We start from the raw sequence: 17,373 nt of genomic DNA, 5'->3' as shown, positions 1-17,373 counted from the left end.
GGCAGCAGCTGCTCTCATTTGTTTGCCACTCTCTTCTTCAGTCGGTGTTTGCACCTCAGCTGAGCTTGGGAACTGAAATCCTGTGGCTGTGCGTTTCCTCCCGCAGCCCAAAGCAGAGTGGGGACAAGTGCCCACGGTGCAGCTGCCCAGGTGCTGCAGCCTGATGGCCTGGGCTGCTCTGGTGGAAGGCAGAGCTGCACAGGGACCCCCCAGGCACTTGTGCACTCTGCAGCTGGGTGAGCAAGCTGAGGCAGCAAAGGGCGGTTCCCAACAGCAGGGGAGAATGTCTCCCACCCCCTTGGACCCTGTGCACCCCCCTGCACCACTCGGGGGTGGTGCACACTCACTGCCTGCCCAGCGAGTGCCAGGCTGAGACCTTCCCTCCACCATACACAGCTGCCTTTGCTCAGTCACTCTGACTCAAGGTCTGCGGGGCCACAATCCTTGGATTTACCAGTGTTTCTCATATTTCCATGGAAAGCAGACAGGACTGCAGCCTTTTAAGGAATTTTACCATTTGGTAGCCTGGAGAGGGTTTTCTGCACCTCATCTTCATTCCTAAAGACCATTCAAGAGTGTCACCTCCTCTTTCACACAACACAGTTCCTCCCCATCTGGGGTCCCTTCCACTCTCCTCTGAGTCTCAACGAGAGCAGAGTGTGACAAGCAAACATGCTGCTGCTGGCAGTGCTTGTGGCCACAGCCACTTGGTCTTGTAAGTACTTTCTTATTATTCTACCTTTCTTCTCAGAAACTCAGGGCTGTGCAAACAGGTGTCTATCACTGAATTCCAGCTAATTGCATAATTTTTCCTTTTCTCTTTCCTAGATGGATTTACACAGGAAATTCCCATGCAGAGTCCTATATCCATCACCATGTTCCAAAACCGTGCACAAATGATTTGTGACATTAAAATATTAGGGGAAAGTTTTGATGTTACTTTCATACACTGGTATCAGCAGAAGGAGGGTGAAGCTCCAAAGAGGCTCCTGTTCTCGTTTGAAGGAGAAACTGTTGTTGAAAGTAACTTTGACCCAAGAAGATACACTGTTGAAACATATTCCAACCTGAGACAGTGTTCTCTTAAAATAAAAGATGTAAATCCCAATGATGCTGCAACTTACTACTGCGCCTACTGGGACCCTCACCTTGATTGAAACTCAAAGATCATCAAGGCAAAAAACCACCCACAACATCTCAACCACAAGGCTGTAACTGTGTCTCTCCACCAGTCTTCTCTCTATCTGATGTGAGCAGCTGAAAGGCCAAAGCTTTTTCTGCTTCTCAAAAAGAGCAGCTAACCTTGCACAAGTGTCCTTTTCAAAGTCTGGGTCATCATTAGGACTCCTGTCTTCAGCACACATCTGCTCTTCTAAGCACAAAGGGAGTCTTCACAGCCTTAAGACTTAGCACAGAAACACTGGACACTCCCCTGCTCCTTTGGTGCTGTTTGCACAGCCATGGCAGAAGTCAGGTGGCCAGAAGTCTGGGAGCAAACAGAGCAGCCTTGATCTTCTGGTCCAGCCACCGTCCTTCTTTAGGAAAGAGAAGGCAACAAAAGAAAGACAACATGCTGAAGGGAGTACCTTGGTGAGTGGGAATGATATACTTGCCAATTCTGAGCACTGCTGAGGAAAATACCCCCCCTATAGTCTTCCCTACTGTACATGTCAGCAAGTGTTAGCCCCTGGAAAATCTGTAAGTACTGTTTACCTAATTTGGATACCACAATCTCTTGCCTGGCACAGCTAATGTTGTCATGCTTATAACTGTCATCTTCTTTCTTTTCGTAGTAAGACAAATACAACAGAAAGGATTTTTATTGGAAGAAGGATGTTGTCTGAAGCTGTCAAGGTTGATGGAGTTTCTTCAAGTTTGTAAGAAGTCAGTATATGTCCCTGGGCATGGCAGGCTCTTCAAAGAAAAGTGTCACAGGATTAATTTTTGCTTGTGACTATAGCCAGGTATGTGCTTACTCATCAGCTTTTCTTTTCCTGGTGATTGGATACCTAAAGTGCTGGACCATCACACAGAATGAGCTGTGGGACTTTAGAAAGACCCAGCTAGCTGTGAATAAACACTACACACCAGTAGCCTCAGGTCTTGAAAGTCTTAAAGGCAAAGCAAGTTTAAGCAGGCAAGTGCTCTGTGATTTCATGGATCCATGGAATCATGTACTAATAGAATGGTTTGGGTTGGAAGGGACCTTAAAGATCATCCCGTTCCAACCCTCTCCACCATGGACAGGGTCACCTTCCACTTGATCAGGTTGCTCAGGGGGCTAGTCAACTTGGATTTATTTCCAGGGAGGATATATCAACAGCTTCCCTGTGCTGTCTATTGCAGTGCCTCACCACCCTTGTACTAAAGAACTTCTTCCTTAACATCAATTCTAAAGCTCCCCTCTTTTGGCTCAAGACTGGTTACCCCTTGTCCTATCACTGTCTATCCATGAAAATGTCACTCTTCCTCTTTTTCATAAGCCCCCATCAGGTACTGCAAAGCTGCAATGAGGTATCCCCTGACTCTCTTCTTCTTCAGGCCAAAGATCCCCAGCTCCCTCAGACTATTTTCATAGGAGAGGTCCTGCAGCCTTCTGAGCCTGTTTGCAGCTCTCTGGACCTACTGCAGCAGCTCCATGTCTGTCTTGTACTCAGGACTCTAGACCTGATCAGAACATTCCAGCAGAGGTCTCACAAGGGCAGAGTAGAGGGGGAGAATCACCTCTCTTGACTTGCTGACCACCTCTCTTTTGATAATATCCACAGGATGGGGTTGGTCTTTTGGGCTGTGCGTGGAAATTGTTGGGTTATATCCTGCCATTGTTCCACCAGAATCCCCAAGTCCTCCTCTGCAGGTCTGCTCTCCAGGAGTTCTTCTCCCAGTCTGGCCTCATGTCTGGGATTGCCCTGACCCAGAGAAGCAGCTTACACTTGGAGTTCTTCAACCTCAAGTGGTTTTCATGGGCCCAGTTCTCAAGTCTGCTCACATCCCTCTGGATGGCATAGTTCACTGAATCAGAGCTGGCCAGTGGTGTGATGCAGAGCTCTCAGCCAGAAATTGGTACTGCCACATGATGTCTCTCTTCATAGGATCTCATGGCAGCTTTCTGGAGTTTTCTCTTAGTTCAGTGGATACTTCTGTGTTGTAGTTTTCTGGCTTCTGTATATGGTGACTTGCAGCACCCAGTACTTGCAGTGGTGCAGGTAAGATTGCTCTTTTTCTCAAGAAACCTTCCCTTGTGGTGTTGTCATGGTGTCAGAAAGCATCCTGCACCAGATCTCATCCTCATCAGAATACATGTCATCACTATAACCTTTATAAGATAGTGAAAGTGATGTGGACCATGAAGAGTCCCATTTCCTGTGGTTTCATCACCTCTAGAATGCTACAAATGTTTCACAGGTGAGCAACAGTTTCTGAGCTTCACAACACTCAGTAGTGGTCTGTCCATAGAGCAAAACATCACCAGGACAGTGTCCTTGTTCTCCTTGTCCTTCTCCTCCTCACATGAGAGCTCTCGGTTACTCACTGTCATGGACATAATCCAATAGCCCCTGCAACTGCAGGGCGTGTCATGGTGGTCTCCTTCACTCTGTGTCTAAGGACATGGCAGGAGAAGCACTGGTTGGCCTCTTTCTCTGTCTACATCATTTCTGCCCTTACTTTGTGATTAGGATGTTCCTGTCCAGGAGACTTCAGTGCAGACCCCTGCTTGTTTTTAGAACTACTTCAGCTGAAAGATCTTCACACTCTAGTTCCTCCCTCTAGCCTCAAAAAGCATTTTCTCAACATGTCTTTGCAGTCATTGTGCCACAGAGATCCCAGAAGGGCTCTCAGTTGCTTTAGTTGAAATGCCAGACTAAGCCTGCAGGCTGTATGATTGGCAGTAGTCGTAACTCCTCTGATGTTATCTTGGGCTGGTTTGTGAGAAACCCCTGCACAAAAGCGTTCTTCTCCCCCCCAGCCAGTGGGTATGAAAAGCTGCCAGTGAGTTGCTGTAGTAGAGTTCCAATAGATGGGCAGTCAATAACCACATTTTGGGGGCAGAAAATGCAACCTGCAGCACCTTCAGGATGCTTCTGATGCTGACTCTGCCTCCTTTTCCTCTACTGAACTGTGATTAGACAATGAAAAACTGAACTCCATGCTGAGTGTCACTAAACTGTGTGTGTGAGGAGGAGTGTAGCACTTGGGGAAAGAGCAGTATTTTCACCTGAAGGTAAGTGGATTTTTACATGTTAACCCTGTGTACCTGTTTGTGGGTCTGAAATAAAAGAAAAACCTTCACCTAAGGCATGAAGTGGAGGGGTTTATGTAACAAATTTTGCAACATTTCAGGAAAGAGATTTGTTCTCGAGGGCTTTAGATATCAGCTGGACATTCAGTCACAAGTCTGAAATTCGTGACATCCTCCCAGCAGCCAAGGGCCAGGCCTTCGTGCAGCCTCCCACGGATGATGGGGAAAAAAAATGGGATTTTCACCAGTGGTACAGCAAGAGAGCACACCAGGTTATTGCAAAGACAAAGCACAGTGTGGACTTCCTGGATCAAATACTTTGGCGCAGGAACGAAGCTTATTGTGTCCAGTAAGTATCATAATCATTGAACTGACTTTCACAGAATCATTCAGATTCTCAGATAATTAAGAATGAAAGACTGCAGGAAAATTAATTTCTCTCTGATAAATCAATGGGGTTTCTTTGTTTACTGTGCTGGATGCCCCAGTTGGGTGCACCCTTGACAACAGAGATTGTCTCTAGAACAAGTGCTGAATATTTATAAAGGATGGGGGTAAAAATTTAAATATTGCAGTGGATTAATTGCTGTTATGGGAAAGAAATTTTGTCTTCTTCAAAGTTTACTCTTAGAACAGCAAGGGAGAAAAACAAAGGTTTTTTTCCTGATGGAAGTCTAGTCTAAATTGATTAAGAAGAAAAATTCCCTGATGTAATAAATTTCTAGTTCCTGGCCCTACTGGAAGTAACTGGATTACTTTTGTATTTGTATTATTCTTAATTGTGGTGAAGCTGCGCAATCAGTAGGATGAATGCTGTTTTCAGTAGAAAGGATATAGCAATGCCTACACTATGTTGCTCAGAAAATACATGACATTATCAAGGTGACCATAATTAAGCCAAATTGCAAACAGCTGAGGAGAGTTACAGGGAAATTTAAAATGTTACCTATCCATGACTCTGAGCCAAAATTTTCTGAACTTTTTACTCATTACAAAAATTGAAGAATTTATAAAAATGACACTGTAGTCAATGTTTAAAATTCAGTTATTGCACTGGGTCAGATTTATCACCAACCTGTAAATCAGAGAGACTTTTTCTGTAGCCTATGCAAAAAAGTGCACTGCAGGAGATATTGCTAAGCATTGTGAGACTGTGGGATCCTGATGTCAAAATATTTGGAAGTGGAACTAAGCTTATTGTTTCAAGTAAGTACAAAATATAAAACTCAACTACTTCTGAAATGCTTTTGAATGCACTTTGAATGATATTGGCTGGCCTGAAGTGATCTGCTCTTTTAATCCCTTCTGGTTTCAATTCTGCTGAATGCCTTGCAGGATTTCCCCCTTAGACAGCATTTCCATTTGCAGAACAAAACATAACTGTTGTGTACTTCTGTATGAAATGGGGGAAGCACAACAGCTATTGCAGCACAGATGTGTAACTAATCTAGTATTGTTTTCTTTGCAAAGATGAATTTAAACATGGCAAAGAAACATTTGGAGAACAGAAAGATGTTTGTGTCTATAAGTATGCACATTCAACCTTTGTCATATTCTTTATTCGTTCTGAAAGAAACGTGTCCAACCTTTGTGTTACTCATATTTTTTGAAAAGCAAAAGTTTTTCCTTTAGGACTGTGTCTGACTGTACCAAATGGAAGAGTCATCTGAGGTGTGCCCAAAACAGTTTTAAGGAAGGCATAGTTAAAAGACTTCCCTCTCTTTCTGGCTTTGGCAGAAACTGCTTATTATCAGTTATTACTTCTGTTAAGGAAGAAGTGCCAAATTCAAAATACTCTGACATACTTATCAGAGCTATTGTGCTTCATGTAAACTTCAGGTTCTCTGATATTTGCCTGTGATTTGGCTCAGCTAAGCATCTGAGATGAAAACAGTTTGCCCAATTTTGACCTGCTGAAAATGGTGTATGTGGTTAGTGGGAGTTTTGATTCCAATCCATGCAGGGTGTTGCTTCATGTTATGGACAACAAAAATATTGGTCGGTGGTCTCGTGTTACTCAGATCTCTGCATAATGTTCACCAGTTCCAGGTCTGGTTTTATGGGGTGCTTAAGGAGCAAATTACTTCAGCAATATCTGACCAAATAGAAAGCAGAGATGGAGCCAAGGTGCTCAATCTGCACTGTCCCCCTGCTCTTTCAGGAGACAAATTGGTTGAGATGAATCCTGTCCATTTAACAACATATATGCCCTCATAAAACTACACACCTTTTTTTTTAAACTTTATTTTAGGTGAGTGGTCCTTTTTACTTTTCTAGCATCTAAAAATTGATTCTATAGTAAATTTGATTTTCTTTAAAAATATATTTACCCATGTAAACACGACTGAGCTACATTGATATTGTAAAGACTTTATTCACTGTGATTGGCTATTACAACAAGGTGTTTGGCTCAGGTACAAAGCTCATTGTGTCAGGTAAGTTGCAATTTATATTCATACAATTCATACAATAAGCTGTAGGAACTTGGAGTAGTCATATAGACGAGTGTGATTTTGTCTGAGTTGCACAAGATTCTTCTCCCCAGCTTGCCATTCCTACATTGAGCCTTGTGATACCTGCAATGCAGTCATTCAGGATCACAAACATGATGGAAAAGGAGCTATTCTGAGCCACTTTTGATCACAGTTCTAGAAACCTGGTGGAAAATGGCCTGCAACAGTTTCCAGAGCCTCTACGCTTTCTTCCAGCTGTACTGAAAGAATTAGCAGGGAATCAAGCAGCTGTGAATGAAGTGTTAAAAAAGAAAATCTATTCTTAATACAGATAAAAAGAGAAGTGTGCAATAGTAATTGCAGAATTTTTTTTAATTAGGCTGGTAAAAATGAAATAACTTAGTCAACTAATAACTATAATTAGTTTTTCACATATGCAGCACTTTGGCAGTAGAAATAAGATGTTACCACCAAAAGTTCTTCTTGTTGCTTAATAATTGCTTAACAAATTAACTTAATTAGTTATTCATCATTAATTATACTACATTACTTCTTAATCATTACTTCATTAAGAAATTATCCTTCTTTTACCTTTCCTGCAGAGACATTTATTTTAATGGAAGGTCTCAATAGATGGCTTTAAATGCCAAATTCCTGAAGTAAACAACTACACAAACACAAGGCAGAGGAACTATTGCTACCAAACATTTTAAGCCTGGTTAAATACATAAACTTCAGTTAGAATATCCAACAAAGATTGGATTTAATGATTTGTGTCAGAAAGACTAAGTAAATCATACCTATGGTTCACTGGAAATATCTGTGGCATGATAAGGGTGTTGTTGTTAGTGAAAATCTCTCCCTTGTTAGTCAGGTAGTTGCCATGCTTTTCATATCTACATTTTAATATGAACTATTTTCAAGCATCACTCTAATTCTGTAGGAATTTGTCTTTATGAGGCCAAGGCTTGTAACTCATTAATAGAATAAAAGGGTTATAGTTACTTCACACTTAAGATCATTGAGAAATTGAGAAAATCAGGATAAGGCTCTTTGGGAATAGCATCATTAGTTGAGCCTGAATCCAGATATTCTACATTCATGTAGACTCCTATTGTTTGTATGATGGTTGTTAAAGCTGGTACTTTCCCAGCCAAAATAAGAGAATCATAGAATGGTGTGGATTGGAAGGGACCTTGAAAATCATCTTGTTTAGGGCCTGCTGCCACGCGCAGGGACACCTTCCACTAGCCCAGGTTGCTCCAAGCCCTGTCCAACCTGCCCTGGGACACTTCCAGGGATGGGGCAGCCACAGCTTCTCTGCCCAACCTGTGCCAGGGCCTGCCCACCCTCACAGGGAAGCATTTCTTCCAAACATCTAATCTAAACCTCTTCTCTTTCAGTTTGGATCCATTTCCCCTTGTCCTATAGTAAAAAGTCCCTCTCCATCTTGTGGACTGCTTCCAGGCACTGAAAGGCCACAATTAGGTCCCCCCAAAGCCTTCTCTTCTCCAGGCTAATCAATCCCATTTATCTCAGCCATAGCAGAGGTGTCCCCTCCCTCTGATCATCTTGCTGGCCCTTCTCTGCACTTGCTCCAATAGGTTGATGTCCCTCCTGTGCTGAGGATCCAGAGCAGGACCCAGCACTGCAGGTGGGGTCTCACCAGAGCAGAGCAGAGGGGCAGAATCCCCTCCCTCACCTGCTGCCCACGCTGCTGGTGATGCTGCCCAGGACACATTTGGCTTTCAGGGCTGCAGTCACACCCTGCTGGTCATGCCCAGCCTCTCACCCACCAGCACCCCAATCCTCCTCCCCAGGGCTGCTCTCGATCCCCTCGTCCCCCAGCCTGTGTTGGCACTGGGGATTGCCCCCACCCAGGGGCAGCACCTTGCACTTGGTCTTGTTAAACCTCGTGAGATTCCCATGGGCCACTTCTCCAGCTTGTCCAGGTCCCTCTGGATGGCATCCCATCCTTCAAATAGCAGTTTCGGTAATGGAATGCACCATTGTGGGATGGCATGGGTATGTGATGTTTGGTTCTGGCACAAAACTCATCGTCTCCAGTAAGTGTTTTCAAAATCCTATGTTTTTAAAAGTTTGGTAATGGGAAAGCTTTGGAAAGAAAGCTGATAGGTCTTTAAGGTATCTGGGAAGGCACAGCATAGGTCAGGACTGTACTGTGTTATTACCAATTATAACACCTGAAGTCTCTCTCAAGTAGGAAGATAATAATGCTGTTTATGAGTGTGCTGAGTACCCTCAGCTGCCCCTGCCTTGAAGGGGAACAGAGGAGCTTTGGGCATTGGGCAAAATTACTCCATTTTGTGGGATCATTCAAGTAATAAGAATTAAAATTTCAGCTTAAGACCACAGTGACTTTATAAATTGTATTTATAGACACTTAGAAGGAAAATAGAGTAGTGTCATTAAGGAAACTTCTGACAGCTCATCTATAAAAATACGTATTTTGAACTTAAATTTTTAATAACTTATTGATTACAAACATGAGAATTTTATTTGTACAATGTTTTGCAGTCTCACTGCATTTTTACAAGAGAGAAAAGACAGATTTTAGCTTAAGAAGTATCTCTTCATGCCTATATGTTATTTGGAAAAGTAAGACCTAGATACTTCTTAAAACCTGCCTTAGAAAACTGTTTAACAAGGTAAACAGCAACATTTAAGAATGTTTAACTAAACAAAAAATGACAGTGGAGTTTAAAGTTCACTACTTTAAAATTCTTCAGAAAGAATCAGATAATTTGCCCAGAAAAGTCAGTGTAAACTCTCTGGTTGACTTCAACAACTTTAAAGATCAGCCCGAAATTACATCAAAACCTACAGCAAATTCTGCAAGTTATCCTCATTTTTTTTTCAGAAACAAACCTGCAGAACTTAACTAATTCTGTTCTCCACTGTCATCCCTTTGCCTGTGTTTGTACATGGGACCCACAGCTGCAGTTGTTCAAACAATGTTTCCTCAGTACTGTGATGTGATTTAGGTGTTTTATTTAAGCTAAGCATCCACAGTCTCTTTATGGTAAATGGAAAGAGGTGGAAATTCTTCCATCTTAACAGAAGTCTCTAAAATGAGCAGGATGAATGAGCAGCTGGAAGCATCTCTCTCACTTCTCTATTTAGACTTGACAATCCAAAAGAACAATGTCAAACCAGGCAATCAGATTTTAGCCTGTTGAAATTAATCAGCACAACTTGCTAAGCTTTGAAAATCTATAAGAAACATCTAAAATAGTCATGAGACTTTTCAGAGTGCAATGTTATTGGGACAAGAGCTACTTGATGGTCTTCTGATCATACACAGCTCTGGAAAACAAAAATAATTTTAGAAATTACTTTAATCTTCCATCCTTAGGAGGACTGATGCATGAAGAAGATAAAAGTTAACTCCCAAGTTAATGTTAGAGAACCATAAGATTGTGAGCAATTTTACTTCTGGTACAACAGAACTCTGTCCATGTTGTCTTTTCAGAGACAAACCTCTGAAATAAAGGAAATTCTTAATAAGAGTTGTTCTTTAGAAGGTAGAAAGCCTTTTGAAGGTAAAAAGGTCATCTTTGCTTTTCAACACCAAGTCTGAAATACTTCAAAGAATCACTAAGTTGTTTTAGGGGGGATGTAATGTAGAAGATCACTCTAGAATAGCCAGGTCATTTAAAGGCAGGTGGAAGATTTTTGACAAAAATATGTATTTATATTAAAGTGTTTTCTCCCGATGCATTAAAACTGCACCACTTAGACCACAATTTAAAGCCTCTGCATCCACCTGCTAAAATTCAGTAGTAAAGATTTTACATAGGAATCTAAAGACAAAAGCAATGTAAGGAGGTGAACACCTAAAATGTCTCTGCTGCCTTAAAATAATAGTCTTAAGCAGTACTTTCTATATAATAAAAGTCAATTTTGAATTCTGTATCCAGTCCTCACTTGCAGCTAAGCACAGAAAAAAAAGGATGGCCTGTGAGCACTGCCTATGCAGCCACTGCAGAAGCTCATGTTCAACTAAAGCAGACTCTGGAATTTACTCTCCACTTAAATAATATCAAAACACCATCTCTGTGTGGACAAAATCTGCATGAATTTGACTCCTCCTAATAACATAAGGCTTAATCCAAAGAGTCAAATGAAATGGGGATTTTCTACAGTTAACTGGTGGAAACAGCTCATTTTTCATTTAAAGTATATTCATGTATATTCATACTGAACATACAAAGCACATCACCTACAACAACCCTGGGACAGCTTAGCTATGCTGTTTTGAGCTAGAACTGTTATCTAGATATAGCATATTCTCCTGCTTTATTTAGTTTTGATTTTTCCTTTTCAGATGTGTATTAACAATGATTTAAACTGATCTAGTATTAAAGGAATGGCATTGCCAAGCTTTGGTGTTCAGGGCATTTTGTGATTCCTTTTTCCTGTCATGATTAAGATCTTCACCTGGCAAATACATGGAATACCTTAAAATAAAAAGGCAATAATAAATTTTTGTTGCCCACATCCCCCAAAAAAATCACAAAAGTAATACTGGCCTTTAAAATTTAATTATATATAGCAGATGTTCACTAATTAGCAGTGGGGACTTATACTGGGGACATAAAACTGCAAAGATTTGAAAGGGAGGTTATCTACTTTAATATTCTGTAGGCAAAATTTTCATGCTCTTGTTTTTCCGTAAATATTATAAAATATTATTAAATTTCTCATATTGAATAAATGAGCAAATCTCTTTCAGGAAATATTATTATTGTTTAATAATTCTCAAATACTTGAGCAGACACATGCACTGCCAGCAGTACTGCTTGGAAGGTGGTGGGACAGAGGCTGCCATGGAGCCTCCTGAAGTTTTCTAACTCAGCTTCAAGAGACATTAATAGCTACTAATATCTTCAACAACAGTATCTCAATGTTTCTCAAAAGAGGATTCACGTTTGTTATGAGCATTTTAACATTTGTTAATAAGGCATTTATTTTGTTAGTCTTCTGAATTTTTATTTCGTGGCTGTGTATTTATTTGCTGGACACTATTGATCTTTCAACTCTGTTTCGCTGATTTCTTCCTTCAATAACCAACCCAGGTAAAAGCAGTTCTGCACCAGCAAACTCAGAAATCCTGCAGAAACAACATGACAATCAGATGATATATGTTTGCCTTATTGAGAAATTCTACCCGGGTGTTATTCGGGTGACATGGACTGATGAGGAAAAAAAGGAGGTGACAGACAATGTAGTGAGAGGAGACACTTGGAAGCCCACGGAAGAGGGTGACTACTCCATTGCCAGCTGGTTAACTGTGCCAGCAGAGAATAAGGACAAGAATTATTACTGCAAATATGAGCATGAAAGCCAACAGCGTTCACTGCCAACGCACGGTAAGTGCCACATGTTAAAAATTTAATTCTATGTATTATTAGACACATCCTTTTTGCAACAAAATTAGAGAAATAATGCTTTCTATTACTGTTTCTGCAGACATCTGTGCTCCTTGGCAAACAATAGCTAAAATACACAATTAGAGAAACTACCAAAGTTTTCCCAGGATAAGCAACCTGCCTGTGCTATGCTCCCCAAGTGAGCATCCCTTTGCAACAGAAAAATAACAGTTATTGAACCTCATCGGGTGTAAACCAACATAGCTCCAGGAGGTCTGCACTGAGGCATATTAGTTACTTTCCAGCTTACAGAAGTTGTTAAAAACAGTAATACCTTTCATGGCTTGCAGGTATAAGTCCCTCTGACACCCCCTGACATGAGTCACAGCTATAAAAAACTAAGGAGTTAAAAACGAGGTTGCTGAGGATGTAGAACAAAATTGAAATATATTACTGACTCATAGTCCAGAAATAGTGAGATAATAACCATGTATAAAATAAGATCTTGAGTTTAATTGTGGAAAGACTGATTATGGAAAGCAAAATATGAAAGACAATGCAACTTCCAAAAAAAGTAACTTATATGCAATGCAAATTATTTAAATTATGGTCATAACTAGAAGAAAAGTGGCCTAAATGGGTTTAGGTTAATCTTTTCTCCATACCGACCTCTGCTTAATTTAACTGCAGTGAGTGAGAGCATGGCCATAAATAACAATTACATTTTACCCTTCAAAATATATTCTGACAAAAATAGGCTTTAAGCTTATTTTGATGGAAGATGTGTTTAGGGATGCAATATGGATGTCTGTAAGCCCATGTACCTATGCATACGAACAACATAAAGTAGAGCAAACATGAATTCGCTACTTCAGGAGTAAAAATGGTGTCTTTTAGAGAAAAACCAGCACCAAGATGACAAATTCCCAGTAGGGAAACCTTAGATCATACACTCCTTACTATTATTCTTTACTGTTCTAACTGAAGCCCATTCCAAAGTAAATTATTCTGCATTTCTAGTAACAGTAAGTTGTGAAGGCAAATAGACACCAGTTTCTTCAATAACAAGATCAGGCGGTCAGACTGACTCCAGTTCCAAATAAAATAGACTCTGCCAAGGAACAGCCAAATGGACATTCCTTGCAGGGCAAAGGCACATCTCCCACTTATGGCAACAAATACCCAGTCACTCCTCCTCGAGCATTTCTCCTTTTCAAATTCTCTCTGCAAATCAATCCTACTTGTGAATAGCTGCTCTGCAGACTGATCTTAAGCATCCTTTTTTTTTAATGCCGTACTAACTTCCCATCTCCTTGTTGCTCTGCTGCCTCTTTCCCCCCCTATTTCTCACTTCATGTTTGTTAAAATTAAAGAAAAGCCTAACTGGAGCATTTAAACTCTTTTTCCAGAAAGTTCTATGAAGAATGAGCCTCAGGAAGCGAACTGCAGCACAGTTTTTAATGGAGGTAATTTCATGTATTAAATTATGGGAAAGTGGTGCACATTGTACAAAAGTTAGATATTGCTATGTATGCTCAGAACATCATAAAAATGATCTTTCTAAATAGTGTAAAGTAGTTCTCTTAAGTCTCGGGTCTGCAACTTTACTGCTACTCTGAACTAACTTTTGGTGTAGATTATAAGGGGATCTACCTTGATTGATAGCTTTATTAGGAGTTTTACTAGGATGATCTTTGGGCTACTAGATTATTAACCTGAATTAATTGCCACTTTTATAAACACTTGGAGTAGTTAAAGGCTAAACTCTTCAGCCGACGCTCCACAAGCCAATCAAGTGCCCAGCACTTCAGACAAAATCATTTTTGTGTAGCTTGAATGGGGATGTAGGACGAATCATGAGCACTTACATTCAAAAAATCCAACATGGAAGTATTCAAACCACTATGGTGCTACTGGTAGTGAGTGTTGGAAGCACTACAATTATATTCTTGCCTTTGCAGGGAATAATTAATAACCCAGTGGCATCGAGGGGCAGTTTGGTGCTAAGAAGCTCAGTTGGTCTAGAACTTCTTAGCCGTGCAAAGCCACTCAAAGCACAGTCAGAGCTTTCCATGTTCATTCACCGTGCACTGGTGTCCGTGTGATTGCACCAGTTAAACTGACCTCACAGTCCCAGTTCTACCCTTTTTTTTTAGGAGGCTGTACCATATTGACATTAAACAATACCTTTCTTTCTTATGTTCTGCTTCCAGATGTTACACTGCCAGATGTTCTGCTTCCAGATCACTTAATGCACAGGGCAGCGTACTTAGTGTACATCATCCTTCTTCTGAAGAGCTCCATGTACTATTTTGTCATACTCTTCTTCATCTACAGAATGTGGGCTTCAAACAAGCACCAAGGAAAAAAGGTGTAAACGCTTGTTTGAGAAAAGGTTACAAATTAATCTTGAATTTACTTTGCCTTATGCTACTTGTGTAGACTTCCCTGCTTTGTGTTAGATGCAACAGCAAAAAAAAATCCCCAAATAATTTTCTGGCATTGGTGCATAGGGCTCATCTCGCTTAACTGGTAGTGCTTTTATATCAGACTGGTTTTCCTAATTTTTTTTTGATATCAAACAAGGATAGGCAGTAGCAGTAACGGATTTTAATCCAAAGTCCATACTGCAAAATAAAGAAGGTACTCACATTAAAAGTAGTTACGGATGCAGAAATTTAGGGATGTAATGGAAATTTCTATATATAAAGCACAGATGGGTTTTGTCATCGCACTTAAGGCTTAATTAGGAACGTTCCTGTGCAGTAAATTCATAGGTATTTTTTAATTTTTACTTTCAATGATTTGTTGCTACTCTCATGTAGCCAAAAAATGAGGACTTAATTATTCTGAAGAGATGTGTGCTTTAAGAGACAACTAAACATAATTTTAAAAGTGAGTATCAGAGTTTTGAATGAAGTCAGATGAGAATAAAAGCAGCTATAAGGTGCATGCATCCAGAAAATGAAGAAATCCACCAGCACTGTGATACAGTCTGAAAATCTGTATATTGTATTTTTAAAGAGAGAAACAAATCATAATGTTAATGAACATCACCTTGCTTAAAGTCACCTTTTTAAATTGAGCAAAACATCAAATCTGAAGCTTTGATAAAGTGTTTTCAGAAAAGAAGAAAACTTCGCAGATGGTGGACTTTGAACTCTCAATCTCCAGGTTCCACTAATCAGTTCTTTTCAAGTTCATGTGGAAAAATAGGAATTAGATAGATTGGGATAAAGCACTTGCTCGGTTTTGGGCTAAACCCTGTCCTGTGTTTGTAGATAAGTGCCTGCAGCATTTACACTCACTGTGTCTGTACTGATGAGGGCAATAAAAGCTTTCCTTCAGCTGCTTTTGTGAGGCCTGTGTTTGTTCTCCAGCACTTCCACAGACGGCATAAAGATGCCTAGAAAACCTGATTCATTTCCCTGTTCATACACATTTCTTGGGAAATCAAAGAACCTTAAAACATCAGTTTTCTGCTTGTCAGTTCAACAGGACCACTTTTACTTAGAACAATAAAAGCTGTTACGTCTTTTCTGCTGAAAAACGAAAAGCTAAACTTCATCAAACAGAGCTAAGCCAACCCAGGGGGAATGTTGCAGAAGCAGTGCCTGCCTCTGAGGGCTCCGGCCATTACAAGGGAACCAAAGCATGTCAGGCTCAGTTCTAACAACCACAGCTTTTTGCTCAAGGCACATCTTACAGGCTAAAAATGTGTTTATTGAAGCCTAAGCAACTATTCAGTGCCTTCAATGTCACGTTACTCTTCAATGCAAAGAAAGATGTGATTTCTAATCTTCAAACTGTGTTTAAGAAATGGCTGGGCTTCCACACTATAATTTATTAATAATAAATAATATACTATATACAATATAATATATATTATTGATAATATATAATTTAGTATATATTATAATTTATAAATGTTATTAATAATATCTAATTATATATTTTATCTACTAGATATTATTAATATAATCATAAATAATCTATATTACTATAGATTTCAATAGCACCATGGATATTATCTGGACATTACATAGATCTCCCTTACCTTTATCTCCGCTTGACTGAATAAACAAACCAAGAACTCTCTCACTAAAGTGATCTCCAAATCGACTTTTTGTGTCACCTACACAAAACTGAAAGATGTTGTCCATGCAGTGCAGGAAAACAGAGAGAAAATTCAGCTTTTTAGCTTTTTCCACAAATAAAACCCTTACCCCCATGCACCTCCAAGCCGTGCTGAGGAAAATATCATCTCACAGTTTCTGGAGGTTTTAAAACACTTGGCTGCAACAGCTCACAAGGCCCTGAAGTTTATTTATATACATATACTAATATTTATATACCTATTTATTTATACACATATACTAAGTTTTTAATTCTTATTTATCTAGCCCAAATAAGAGGACAAGTGGGTTTTTAAGGCTTCTGGCTGCTGGGGTGTTTGTTTGTGGGGAGGTTTGGTTATTAGCGGAAACCCCCTGTGAGCTGAACCAGTCCCAGCTGGCTCGGCGCGGGTGGGCTGCGATGAGAGCGGCAGATTAGCCGAGCGCAGTTAGACCACAGCCGGCCTGCCCTCTCCCACAGTGAGCCTCCAAACCGCTTCCTCCTCAGGCAAATACAGAGCTACAAACCCACATGCCTCGGTTCTGTGTAAATAGCACTGTGAAACCCTCTGTTTGCCCCACATGCTGGTCTAACTGCGGGCTTGTGATAGGCAGGGGCTGTTGTTGCCGTGGGGCATCTGCAGGACCTCCATCTCACTCACTGTGGCTACACAACAGTCACATGTCATCAATAAAGTGTAAATTTCTGTTGTCCAGACTTTGTCAAATGTCTTCTCAAATATTTGTCTTACCAGAACGGATTTTTCAGTGATTTGAAGCTTCTACAATATGAACACTCAGCCACTCTACTGCCACAGAGTTGCAGAATTAATGCAAATACTACAACACTGGTTACAGGCAATCTGGTGCTTCTAATGAAAAGAAGATGGAACAGGATCAAGTTTTGCCATGAAAGCACAAAGAAATAATTAGCACAAGTGAATTTATTTGTGTAAAGGGATTTGCAACATATTCTTTAATAATTTTGTGTCCTGTACTGGACAGCTGTTCACACATGCTTGAGAGTAATGACTTCTCAGCCACCAAAACAACCTACAACAGGTGATATAAAAACCCTCCCATGGATTCCTCTCACATGTCATTGTAAGTGAGAAAGATCTAGATGAGGATGATTGCAATCTGCCAACTGCTAACTTCTGTTGATATTAGGT

At 40.4% G+C, this 17,373-nt stretch overlaps 1 protein-coding gene across 2 annotated transcripts; it reads left to right on the top strand.

Moving 5' to 3' along the window:
- The first annotated feature begins 358 nt into the window (after positions 1–358).
- TARP (TCR gamma alternate reading frame protein) lies at positions 359–15,433 on the top strand. Of its 2 annotated transcripts, XM_071561559.1 has the most exons (6): positions 359–715; positions 829–1,143; positions 6,631–6,675; positions 11,793–12,086; positions 13,496–13,552; positions 14,300–15,433. In XM_071561559.1, exons 1-6 carry the CDS (start codon positions 673–675, stop codon positions 14,461–14,463), a joined length of 918 nt encoding a protein of 305 aa, XP_071417660.1. In that variant the 5' UTR covers positions 359–672; the 3' UTR covers positions 14,464–15,433. The 2 variants fall into 2 exon arrangements, with proteins under 2 accessions (XP_071417660.1, XP_071417658.1); XM_071561557.1 differs by lacking the exons at positions 359–715; positions 829–1,143; positions 6,631–6,675 and adding an exon at positions 8,057–8,759.
- The last annotated feature ends 1,940 nt before the right edge of the window (positions 15,434–17,373 follow it).

This window comes from Pithys albifrons, chromosome 7 (genome assembly GCF_047495875.1).
Source record: "Pithys albifrons albifrons isolate INPA30051 chromosome 7, PitAlb_v1, whole genome shotgun sequence".
Taxonomy (NCBI): domain Eukaryota; kingdom Metazoa; phylum Chordata; class Aves; order Passeriformes; family Thamnophilidae; genus Pithys; species Pithys albifrons.
Note: the sequence above shows the minus strand (reverse complement) of the source record. Positions and strands in the feature narration are given on the sequence as shown.

Bases quoted from the DNA above. Each gene is read 5' to 3' on its own strand.
- TARP (XM_071561559.1), top strand. From the start codon at position 673: ATGCTGCTGCTGGCAGTGCTTGTGGCCACAGCCACTTGGTCTT. The intron at 716-828 runs GTAAGTACTTTC...TCTCTTTCCTAG, and splicing joins GGCCACAGCCACTTGGTCTT to ATGGATTTACACAGGAAATT. The intron at 6,676-11,792 runs GTAAGTTGCAAT...TAACCAACCCAG, and splicing joins TACAAAGCTCATTGTGTCAG to GTAAAAGCAGTTCTGCACCA.